The 12591-nt window shown below is 44.5% G+C and overlaps 2 protein-coding genes across 12 annotated transcripts in view; one reads left to right on the top strand and one right to left on the bottom strand.

The window, feature by feature from the left end:
* Positions 1-12591, top strand: part of LOC310756542 (uncharacterized protein) — a 45325-nt gene that overhangs the window by 18445 nt on the left and 14289 nt on the right. The window contains exons 1-4 of one of the 11 annotated variants that reach the window (XM_083600788.1): positions 7921-7978; positions 8270-8370; positions 9929-10157; positions 10873-11065. The exons of 3 other annotated variants lie outside the window; for them this stretch is intronic. In XM_083600788.1, coding sequence (XP_083456914.1) covers positions 10961-11065 — 105 coding nt within the window. In that variant the 5' untranslated portion in view covers positions 7921-7978; positions 8270-8370; positions 9929-10157; positions 10873-10960. Of the gene's footprint in view, positions 1-2517; positions 2542-2960; positions 3568-7906; positions 7979-8008; positions 8371-8864; positions 8935-9928; positions 10158-10872; positions 11066-12591 lie in introns of those variants that run through there. 7 more of the 11 variants (XM_083600794.1, XM_083600792.1, XM_083600797.1 and 4 more) reach the window with 7 other exon arrangements.
* Positions 1-12591, bottom strand: part of LOC310756926 (uncharacterized protein) — a 74657-nt gene that overhangs the window by 52877 nt on the left and 9189 nt on the right. The gene's annotated exons all lie outside the window — the stretch shown is intronic.

The following is a 12591-nucleotide window of genomic DNA, read 5'->3' as shown; positions in this document are numbered from 1 at the left end:
AAGCGTTTCAGGCACAGCAGTAGTCTTATCATACATCGAAGAACCCATACTGGTGAAAAGCCATTTCAGTGCATGGAATGTGGAAAGTGCTTCACCGACCGTAGTAGCCTTACTTCACATGAAAGAACCCACACAGGAGAGAAACCGTTCCAGTGCAGGGAGTGTGGAAAGAGCTTCAGACAGCACAACCACCTTATTAATCATCAGAGAATCCACACTGGGGAGAAACCATTTAAATGCAAGGAGTGTGGAAAGAGCTTCATTCAGAATATTCACCTTACTTTGCACCAAATAACTCACAGGGGAGAAACCTTTTAATTGCATGGAGCAGTGGTTTTCAACCAGTGTGGCTTGAATGAAGGTCAGGGGTGCTATGGGCAAAACCTGCCTCTGTCCCTCTTTCCTTCCCTCTGTCCTCTCATGCCCTCTCATGTCTACCTCCCCAAGGCTCGCATGGCTGTCCGTTACAGCAGCCATGGGTACAAGCTCTGCAGGTGAATGGTGCCTCTGGGGCTGGCTAGGGGGTGCTAGGTGCCAGGAGCTGAGGTGGCCTTGGGGTAAGCAAGCAAGCAGGAGACAGAGCCCAGTCCACCAGCCCTTGCTGTTGGGAATGAACAGACAAGTCCAAGGCCCCTGGGGGGGAGCAGTGTGATTTATCTTAACAGCCATGATGAAACAGACACATTTTCCTCCAGCACCATCTCACTCCAGAGCAGCCTGCTGAAATGGGTTTAATTCTGCCCAGTTTGTTGGGTATGGTTCTCCCCCCCCCCCGTCATAAATTGGGGGAAATCCTTTGCCAATACAGTCATACCTCGTGTTACTTTTGCTTCATGATACGTTTTTTCAGGTTGCGTCCCGCAGCGACCCAGAAGTACCGGAAAGGGTTACTTCTGGGTTTTGTTGCTCGCGCATGAGCAGACGCGCAAAATGACGTCACATGCATGAACAGAAGTGGCGAATCGCAATCCACACATGCGCAGACATGCCGCTGCGGGTTGCGTTCTGCTCATGTTGCGAACAGGCCTCCGGAACGGATCCCGTTCGCAACTGGAGGTACCACTGTATAAAAGATTCCATATTTTGCGCTCTCCTCTTTCACCCTCATTAAGAGGTTCTTTAATTCCTCCTCACTTTCTGCCATCAAAGTTGTGTCATCTGCATATCTGAGGCTGTTGATATGTCTTCTGGTAATCTTAATACCAGCTTCGGATTCATCCAGTCCAGCCTTTCGTATGATGTATTCTGCATACAAGTTGAATAAGCAGGGGGACAATATACAGCCTTGTTGTACTCCTTTCCCAATTTTGAACCAATCAGTTGTTCCATACCCAGTTCTAACTGTAGCTTCTTGTCCCACATAGAGATTTCTCAGGAGACAGATGAGGTGATCAGGCACTCCTATTTCTTTAAGAACTTGCCATAGTTTGCTGTGGTCCAAGCAGTCAAAGGCTTTTGCGTAGTCTTAGGCATAGATAGTCACAAAAACCAGAACTTGCCTGTTCCTGCTTTGTTAAGGAATAATAATAATAATAATAATTTATTATTTATACCCCGCCCATCTGGCTGGGTTTCCCCAGCCACTCTGGGCGGCTTCCAAGAAAACACTAAAATACAATAACCTATTATACATTAAAAGCTTCCCTACACAGGGCTGACTTCAGATGCCTTCTAAAAGTTTGGTAGTTATTTTTCTCTTTGACATCTGGTGGGAGGGCGTTCCACAGGGCGGGTGCCACTACCGAGAAGGCCCTCTGCCTGGTTCCCTGTAACTTGGCTTCTCGCAGCGAGAATGAAAGGTTATGCATCACAGTTGGTGCCACCAACAGACTAGAAGCTAATGAGAAACAAATAAAAAATACAGTGATACCTCGGGTTAAGTACTTAATTCATTCCGGAGGTCTGTTCTTAACCTGAAACTGTTCTTAACCTGAAGCACCACTTTAGCTAATGGGGTCGGAGCACGATTTCTGTTCTCATCCTGAAGCAAAGTTCTTAACCCAAGGTAATATTTCTGGGTTAGCAGAGTCTGTAACCTGAAGCGTCTATAACCTGAAGCGTATGTAACCTGAGGTACCACTGTAATGTAAAGATGAGAAACCGAGATGGTGAAAGAGGATAATGGCAACACAGTTCTTCACCTCTGTCTGATATTTAGGATGGAGGAAGTTCATGAAATTCTAATTTGGGTTCAGATAGGCTCAAAAATATGCCATGGACATTTCCTAATATTTTGGAGAATACCTAGGCTTATTTCTGAGCCCATTCTTAGTAAATGCAAGAGCTCAGCCTGGTTCAGGGTCACTTGAGTGGTCCCAGGTGATACTCCACATTGCTGCTGTGGTGAACTGTGACATCATCTGCATAGTGTTTATGAGGGAACAATGAACCTGGTCAGTATCTGTCATGTGAGTTGCAGGCTGTTCTATCTCAGCTTATATACTTGACCAGAAAGACAGGGTATGAGGACCCCCACAGCTCAGGATATGCTCCCAGCCCAGGATTAAAGCCAAAGGGAAGATATAGAGGAGTGGAGAACAGGTAAGGGATCTGTTCCTGATCTCCCTGAGAGCACATCCGTCCGAGATACCCAACGTCCAACCTTCCTTTTAGACCTAATGCATTTGCTAGACAGCAGCTAGGACCAGTCCTAGCCATAGCTGTCAACGTTTCCCTTTTTTTAAGCGAAATTCCCTTATTCCAAATAGGATTCCTCGCAAGAAAAAGGAAAAGTTGACCGCTATGGTCCTAGCAGAGTGAGACAAATTTTGGGCAGGTTGTCCACAGCTCATGCAATTGAACGAGCAGGAGGGTCCCCAAACACAGTAGGAATGGCATGCCACATTTTGAAGTAAATACACCCAGTGAAGTAATACCCAACTCTCAGACTCCCTTTTAGGGATTCCTCCAAGACCCAGCACATTTGCTTATTTCAGAATCTAACGGGTAGGACTTGGGGAAAGGGACCCTCCTCGTTACAGGATTCCTGTTGTCTATGTTTTTAAACGGTCTACTTTGCCAAGATTCACCACTTGGCTTCCTACCCAGAATCCCTTTGGTCTTTGTGGGTCTACTCCATTCTTCCTATTCCTCCTTTACCTTTTGTTCCTTACTTGCCACTTTACCTAACAGATGGACTGAGCTGCCCCCAACATTGGGTGGCAGTTCAGAGACCAGGGGCAGCAGCAGCGTCTGCCCAGATGAACCCCATAGGTGCCCCCCCTCCCCGAAAGAATTAATTGTGGACCTGAATTTTTTAAAGGAATACAAGCAATACATTCAGAACAAAATGCCAAGTTAATTGCAAATCAGGTGATAACGGATGAATGCAAGATACAAAAAGGAACTAGACAAGGACGCCCGCCATCACCGCTGCTGTTTATTCTGGTCCTGGAAGTACTTGCAGGATCAGTGGGGCAGTCTGAAAAAGAAAGAGCATTTTTGGCAGTACATTCATTTTTATCGCTGCTGTTTTTCCTAGTAGGGAAAGGTTCATTCTGCTCCATATTTCTAAGTTCCTTTTTATCTCAGACCACACTGGATTTACGTGACCTTGGAGCCAAAGAAGTAAGTAACTATACAACCTTTAATAGACATCTAAAAGCAGCTCTGTATACGGATATAATAATGATAATGATAATAATAAATAATGGTTTTTAATGTTTTTATATATATCTTGCAAACTGCCCGGAGTGGCTGGGGAATCCCAGTCAGATTGGTAGGGTGTATGCCCGTATAATCCTGCCCGGATCTTGCAACCCAGCTGATAGGCTTTTTCAGTGCCCGTCAACAAATACAACTGGACTAGTAAGCAGACACAACAGGGACTTCTCAGTGGTGGCTCCACAATTCCTGTACAGATAATGGCTGACCCTGCATCTCACATATGTAAACAGCTTTGTCAATTTTTTAATTTTTCTTTAATTTCAGGCTCAAATTTTTAATGATAAAAGCATAAATGAATGAACTAAGCAGTAGACATTCTGTTAAACTTTGCTTTTCTGTGGATTTTTGTATAAAACATTTAAGAGGGAAATGATTGTTTTTAAACCACATCCATTAAAGAGTTGCAAGTATGTGTCTGAACATGCATGTCCAGCACTCACGTGTATTCATACACACATTGGATATTTTGCTAGAGTTATGAAGTGCGTCGGTTTATGAATATGTGTTTGCCCGCAACCCCATGCCCACAAGAAGTAAAAGTAAAGAAGCAAAGGCTCTGTGGTCTAAAGCCTCTTGGAACTCAGCTATACAGCAGCAAATACAACGCTTTATGTGCATTATACAAATGTGACACTAGATGGCGATGGTGAGCTAATGGCAAATTCCATATTTTTAGAAAACTTTTTTTTAAAAAGCATTTTCACGGTGCCTTTTATATATGTGTAGATTCAGCCTTGGGTTTGCTGATCGCTGATCACAAGGCATTTGTGCCAGCTCCTGCCAACCTAGCATTTTGAAAGCATACCAGTGCAAGCAGATAAATAGGTATTGCTATGGCGGGAAGGTAAATGGCATTTCCGTGTGCTCTGGCACGCGTCACAGTGTCCTGTTGTGCCAGAAGCAGTTTAGTCCTGGCTGCCACATGACCAGGAAAGCTGTCTGCAGACAATTGCCGGCTCCCTCGGGTCTGAAAAGCGAGATAAGTGCCGCACCCCATAGTCTAATTTGGCTGGACTTACTCATCCAGGGTTCCTTTACCTTTACCTTTCTCCACAAGAAGTTATTACACAAAAGCAATAAAGAAAGCTTGGTCTGTTATACGAAACGAAAATGACAGAATACAGTGGTACCTCGGTTTAAGAACAGCCCTGTTTACGAACGATTCGGGTTACGAACTCCGCAAAACCGGAAATAGTGTCCCCGTTTGCGAACTTTTACCTCGGTCTAAGAACAGAATCTGAACGACGGAAAGGCACCGGTGGCCAGAGGCCTCATTAGGGAAAGTGCACCTCAGTTTAAGAACGGTTCCGGTTTAAGAACGGATTAAGTTCATAAACCGAGGTACTACTGTACAGCAGTGCTGCTCTACACGTCAAATTTACGGTTTAAGCTAGCAGAAAATGCAGTAGTGGCCTTTGGCCTTTCAAATTTCAGCAGATCAGAGGGGCGTAGCCTTGGGCACATGATTCTGAGGGGGCGCAAACCAGATGCCCCACGCAGGGATTCCCTTCCTGCCCTTTGGGGGTATCTCTGGGCCCCAGAGCCTGGCCTGGCTTTCCGCTTGACGCATGGCCCCCTCACTGAATGGCAGCCCAGCCAGTGAGGGGAGGGGTGTGCCTGCCAAGGGTTGGGTTGGCCAGCTGCGCTGCTCCCCAGTGCAGGTGGGTGGGCAGGTGCCGCAACACGGCTCCGTGAACCCTCTGTGCCCTGCATGTGGCCGGCAGTGAGAGCTGTGATGTCGCAGTAAGTTTTGTTCATCCTCAGTGTCCTACCGCTCTCCCACATGGTGTGTGAGTATGCCTGGGCACCCCGGGTGCCAGCAAAGGACGCAACGCCACTGGCGCCGTGTACAACACTAAAATTCAGCACCACCACCACCACGACTCCACTTCCGCTCTAAGTCGTTGTTGCAGTGCCCTCTCAGCTGGGCGAAGCGGTCATGCTCCCCTAAGTCCGCCTCCAGCCCACCCGGCAACACAAATAGAGCCAACTCCTACCGGCTGAGGTCCCTTTGGCCATGGGCGTATGTTACGGTAAAAATCTGGGTGCGAGGCTGCTCAGCCACCCAGCTCGTCGGACTAAGTCCCTACGGAGGAAAATGAGCTCAGCCGGAGACAGGAGCAAGCTGCAGAAGATCCAAGTTTATTGCGCAACAGGTTCAAGGCGAGATTGAACAGCGAGAAAGGGGTGACATAAACTTTTGAAACTTCCCTCCATGTCCCAGAATACAGTGCAAAATACATCCCAGTTACATCATGAATACATTAAAGAGAGGTTGGGTTACACATATTACATCATGAATACATTAAGAAGAGGTTGGGTTACACAGGATTAACATATGGAGGAGGGAGGGGGGAATATGCAGAGCTGGAGATACGCGCAGATAAGCACATCCTGATGAGAAGACAATGGTCCATGTACTGGCATTTCCTGGAGGAAAGGCTTGGCAGAGTGATTTGACAGGATTAGGGTCTTGACACCTTGCTTGAGGGATTATGGAGGACAGGGGAGGTGTGATGGGGTCCTAGAGAAATTGAGCAAATTGGCACGTTGATTTTCTATGAATTTTATAGATTTTAGTCCCTTTTGACATTGACAATTGGAAATAAATTGATATATTGTAGCGAAGAAGAAGGTGAAGAAGACATGCCCCCCTTTCCGTATCAGCGTAGCAGGGAGGGGGGGCAGTTTGCAGCTGTACCCCCTAAATCAGGCATCCCCAAACTCGGCCCGCCAGCTGTTTTGGGACTACAATTCCCATCATCCCTGACCACTTGTCCTGTTAGCTAGGGATGGTGGGAGTTGTAGTTCCAAAACAGGTGGAGGGCCGAGTTTGGGGGTGCCTGCCCTAATTCAAATAAATAAAAATACTTAACTGGGTGTAGTCAACTGGGGGGGGGGGACAGGATCCACAAATATCAGTGGAAAGCATTGAAAGTACTCAATTATCTGAGGTTCTGGCCCCCGCTCCCAGTAGTAGCCAGCCCCTACGCAATGTCTTATCTACAGGATACTTTTATCAGTGATTTCTGAAGACAAACAGTGATTCCTTAAAAAAAAGCAACCTTTGGCTGCCCACCCCCCTCAAAATCCTGGTTATGCCCATGCTAACTAACTAGCTGCGTTGCAGGTAAGTTTGTTCTGCCACCTCACAACATAAAACTTGCCCCCCAATAAATCCTGGCTACTACCATGCCTTCATTCCCATACCCATAAAATATTTGAGGAGGCTGCTCCCCCGCCCCAAAAATAGATCATTGCTGCAGTGACTGATTATGTGGGCGGGGACTGCCTCCCCCCATACATATACATATACATATACATATACATATACATATACATATACATGGCCACTGGTCCCATCCCCTCCTGGCAAATAGAAGGGGAAGAAATGGAGGCAGTAAGAGATTTTACTTTCTTGGGCTCCATGATCACTGCAGATGGTGACAGCAGTCACGAAATTAAAAGACGCCTGCTTCTTGGGAGAAAAGCGATGGCAAACCTAGACAGCATCTTCAAAAGCAGAGACATCACCTTGCCAACAAAGGTCCGTATAGTTAAAGCCATGGTTTTCCCAGTAGTGATGTATGGAAGTGAGAGCTGGACCATAAAGAAGGCTGATCGCCGAAGAATTGATGCTTTTGAATTATGGTGCTGGAGGAGACTCTTGAGAGTCCCATGGACTGCAAGAAGATCAAACACATCCATTCTGAAGGAAATCAGCCCTGAGTGCTCACTGGAAGGACAGATCCTGAAGCTGAGGCTCCAATACTTTGGCCACCTCATGAGAAGAGAAGACTCCCTGGAAAAGACCCTGATGTTGGGAAAGATGGAGGGCACAAGGAGAAGGGGACGACAGAGGACAAGATGGTGGGACAGTATTCTCGAAGCTACCAACATGAGTTTGACCCAACTGCGGGAGGCAGTGGAAGACAGAAGTGCCTGGCGTGCTCTGGTCCATGGGGTCATGAAGAGTCGGACACGACTAAACAACAACAACAACATGCACTGAGACCATATACACATACACACACATCTATCTATCTATCTATCTATCTATCTATCTATCTATCTATCTATCTATCTATCTATCTATCTTCTCAATTGCAGGAGACCCACACGAGGCAGCCAGATAGGGCCCTTCCTCTCCGGTGACGCGGAGGCACCGGCAGCCGCCAGGTGGCGCTGCGCGCAATCGAGCTTGAGGCCGCTTCTAGGCGCTTACTTCCCCTCCCTCTCTATGGTCGCCACTTCCTGTTTGGCGGACGGAGGCGGCGGCGAAGGGAGCGGAAGGGCCGATACCTGCTCCGAGGTGGGCGGCGGGGAGGTCCCAGGAGGCCGGCGGGGCTTCCTCATCCCGAGGGGTAGAGGCCCTCCCGTCCTAATTGGGGCGGGGGTGTCTTTGCATCTCTGCTCCGCAGAGAGAGATTCCCAAAATTTCTCTTCCTCAATAAACTGGAACATAAATGATATTTTCCCTCAAACGGCCCTGGAGGCTTGAGCTGAGATTCCTGGGTTGGGGGGGAAGGGTGAGTTGGGGGTTGGACTAGATGTCCCTCAGGGGTCCCACCCAACTCTGTGAGTCTACTATTCTGTCTTGAAGGGAGGCAGAAGAGGGAGAAGGAGGTGCTCAAGAGCCAAGGCAGCAACCCGTTGATACAGCCTTCTAATGCGGCGACCTTAAAAATAAAATTAAATTAAAAGGTGAATTTGCAAAACTGAAGGATTTAATAAGGCATAAATCAAAAATTATAATTCAGAAACAGTGGGAATGCTTAAACGAATATTTATACAAGCAGGGCTCAAATATGAAAGTTTGGTTGTGTCTAGACTAACCTTGTGAAGAATATAGAGAACATAAAGATTTGACTGATTATGAAAGAATCTTAAGGAAGGGAAATGATTGAAGATCAAGTGTAAAGTAAAATAACAGTATGTTAGAATAAATAAGTTAAGGTGAAGAAATAAGTTAAGGACTTGCTGAATTGACAATTTAAATTGGAATACAAGAAGGGGAGGTGTGAGGAGGTCTCAGAAATAAGGTTGAGGAAAATAAGTATCAGAAACTGTATGTGTTTTCTCTATTTTTCTGTTTAGTTTTGAATATGTTTTTTTGTGTTGTTTTTATTTTGTTTATTTTTTGTTTTTGTTTGTTGTGTGTTTTTTGAAAATACCAATAAATATTTAATAAAAAAAAAATAATGAAAGAATCTTAAGGAAGGGAAATGATTGAAGATCAAGTGTAAAGGCAAGCAAGATAACTAAGATGTGAGGTGAATGCGGTGGAAGTCTTTTATAATACTTTAACTCAGATTTATATATTGTAATGTTTGAAGCATGAATTTGGTAATATTATTGGTTATGAAAAGTATTTTCTTTTTTCGTTTGCATTTTGGAAAACATATTTAAATGTGTTTACAGTGTTATGTATTGTTTTTTGTTTTGTTTTCTTGTAAAATTCAATAAAAATAATATTTAAAAAAATTAAAAAAGGTGAATTTGGGTTGCCAGGCTGGTGCTCTCCCATTTACAGAGGTTTGCTGGCCCCTCTCCTTTCTGCAGAGACTCCCAGGGGCCAAATGCCTACCCTGGCAGGAAGCCTGCAAAGAGGACCCAAGTGCTACAGCACTCTCCCCAATTTCTTAAAAAAGTAGCTTTTAATTAAAGATTTTATTGATTTGCAAAAGTACGTGCATTGTCTCTTTTCTGTTCAGGTTGTGCTTTCTACAGGTCAGTTGGCATTTGTTTGATTCCCAGGAGAAGGTCCTCTCTTGGACCTTCTGAGCTGGCTAGTAGCAGTATTTGTGACCAAATCTGTATTCAATAGACATCATTGCCCTCGTTTCTGACACCTGCCCCCTTTGTGGCCATTCAGTGGAAAGCAGGGTCTATTTAAGTATCTTCTGTTGCTTGAGTTGCCCTTTTTCGGTCCAAAACGTCTTAGCTGTTTGCTCTGTTTCAGTCCCCTCCTCCTCAGCCTCTTCTGCCTGGACAGCTGGATTTTTCTTCCTCTGGCCAGTTCAAGGATGAGACGTTGTCTGGTAGATTCGCTCTGGGATTCCCCCTAGGAATGTTCCTTTAGTGGGTCTTCTTGTTTGGCCGAGGGGTCTATCAGGTTCTAGTGGGGCTGAGTTGCTTTCCTGTGGGCTTTGACGTGGAGGACTGTGACTGATTTGGGTGTGTGCTTTTGTAGTTGTGTGGCAGTTTCTCACCATGGGCAAAGGAGCCTGCTTTTGACTTCCAATTTCCTCTCTTTCCCCAGGATTTTGGAATCAACAGAACAGCTATAGGGAGATTGCAAATGCCTCTTTGGGAAGTCCTGAAGCATCGTTTATTTACAATATGTACAAAGAGTATTTTACGCCATCCAGGATATGACATTTGGTGGGTGTGCATGAGGACTTATTTTTTAATTTGATGCACTATATGTGATGAAAAGGACCCAGCTACAAAGCCTGAAATCATTCAGGGGTTGGAGGAGAGACTCTCTGGTAAGCAGAAAGAAAAGGCAGGAGTGTGGATGAAATTGTTGGGGGACAGAGATCTAGGGCATAAACGTTAATACAATAATAATAATATTTTTTTATTTATACCCCGCCCTTCCTGGTTCAGAAAACCGGGCTCAGGGCGGCTAACAACAAATTTAAAACAATTGATGCAACAAAAAACAGCATAAAATACAGTATAAACCGTGAATAACAATAAATTCAGAATTCAAAATCAATTTAGGGGGGGAAATCTGTCCAATAAACATTAGATGATCACCAGGTGATCAAACATTATGATGATCACTAATTTAGCTAGCTGGCTAAATTAGTCCCACTTGGGCCAGCAAGGAGACCAGGGGAGAATTAGCTGTGGGATCCCAGAGCGGGTAATCTTCACAAAAAGGGGAGGGGGAGGGAAGGAAGGGGAATAAAAGATCAGGCTAAGTTCAAATTGAAAGCCAGGCGGAATAGCTCTGTCTTACAGGCCCTGCGGAAGGAAGTTAAATCCTGGTTTCATGGGACAGAGCATTCCACCAGGTCGGAGCCATCACTGAGAAGGCCCTGGCAGGTCAGCCATACTGAAGCAAACTCGGCAAAAAGGAGAACATTATTCAGAGCAGTTAAGGCTCCCCAAATGTATTCTAAAATATTTTAATCCGTGAAACCCACATTTGTATAAAGGTTTTAATTCTTCCTATTCCTTTTCTGGCCCCTGCAGGCACTGGAATCGCCCAATTTGAGATCTTTCTCTCTGCTTTAAAGTGTGTTGTGGCACCATTGTGAGAGGCCCAAGGTTGGCTTGGTTTATGCCGCCTCCTTCACACCCCAAAGGCAGCGCGATGGCCTCAGAGGCATCTTGGTTGTCTCTTCTTTGGGCCGGAATGGAAAGAGCTGCTGGGCAGCCACCTCAGGTAAGGGAAGGAGAATTGGGGAGGGCTGTTGTGTCATGCACACCCTTGCTATGAGATGTTCTGGCAGTCCCTTGTACTACCTCCCCCCACCCCTTTAACAGAGTTGGGTTTTGGTGGGAATTTCTATAACCTTTCTTCCATTCCTGCTGCCACCACATATCCTATCTGAATACAGTGGTACCTCGGGTTACATACACTTCAGGTTACAGACTCCGCTAACCCAGAAATAGTGCTTCAGGTTAAGAACTTTGTTTCAGGATAAGAACAGAAATTGTGCTCCGGCGGTGCGGCGGCAGCAGGAGGCCCCATTAGCTAAAGTGGTGCTTCAGGTTAAGAACAGTTTCAGGTTAAGAACGGACCTCCAGAATGAATTAAGTACTTTTTTTTTTAAAAAAAGATTTTTATTGAAGTTTTACAAAAAAAGAAAAATAGAAATTCACAGAATAAAAAACCATAGATTACAGAAAAAAGAAACACGCAAAAAAGAAAAAAAGGAAAAAAAAAATACAGAAAGAAAAGCACAACTAGTTAAGAAAAATTACATTTAAACAAAGAAAAAATGAAATCATTCCATTTTTCCAGTAGCCTCAATTTCATATGCTTATGTTCTTGACCTCCTCGCACCTTCCCCTTTTTGTATTCCCATTCAAATATTTAATTCAGCAAATTCTTACCCTTTGTCAAATGTTTAAACTTTGTACCATAACATATACTATATCCCTATTTTTCAACCAATTATCAATACCTTTTTTGCATAGTCTTAATAACTTTTATCATTAATTACCACTTATTACCCATCCAAGCACATTTTTAACACTCATTGATTTTATAATATTTCTGAAGATAGTCTTTGAATTTCTTCCAGTCTTCTTCCACCAACTCTTCTCCCAGGTCTCGGATTCTGTCAGTCATTTCCGCCAATTCCATATAGTCTATCAGCTTCATCTGCCATTCTTCCAGGGTGGGTAGCTCTTGTGTCTTCCAATACTTTGCGATGAGAATTCTTGCTGCTGTTGTTGCATACATAAAGAAATTTCTATCTTTCTTTGGCACCAATTGGCCCACCATGCCCAAGAGAAAGGCCTCTGGCTTCTTAAGGAATGTATATCTGAAGATTTTTTTCATTTCGTTATATATCATCTCCCAGAAAGCCTTAATCTTTGGGCATGTCCACCAAAGGTGAAAGAATGTTCCTTCACTTTCTTTACACTTCCAACATTTATTGTCAGGCAAATGGTAGATTTTTGCAAGCTTGACTGGTGTCATGTACCACCTGTATATCATTTTCATAATATTCTCTCTTAGGGCATTACATGCCGTAAATTTCATACCTGTGGTCCACAACCGTTCCCAGTCAGCAAACATGATGTTATAACCAACATCTTGTGCCCATTTAATCATAGCAGATTTAACTGTTTCATCCTGCGTATTCCATTTTAGCAGCAAGTTATACATTCTTGAAAGTATTTTAGTTTTGGGTTCTAACAACTCAGTTTCCAATTTTGATTTTTCCACCTGGAAACCTA

Source organism: Podarcis filfolensis (assembly GCF_964270895.1).
Source record: "Podarcis filfolensis genome assembly, chromosome: 2".
NCBI lineage: Eukaryota > Metazoa > Chordata > Lepidosauria > Squamata > Lacertidae > Podarcis > Podarcis filfolensis.
Note: the sequence above shows the minus strand (reverse complement) of the source record. Positions and strands in the feature narration are given on the sequence as shown.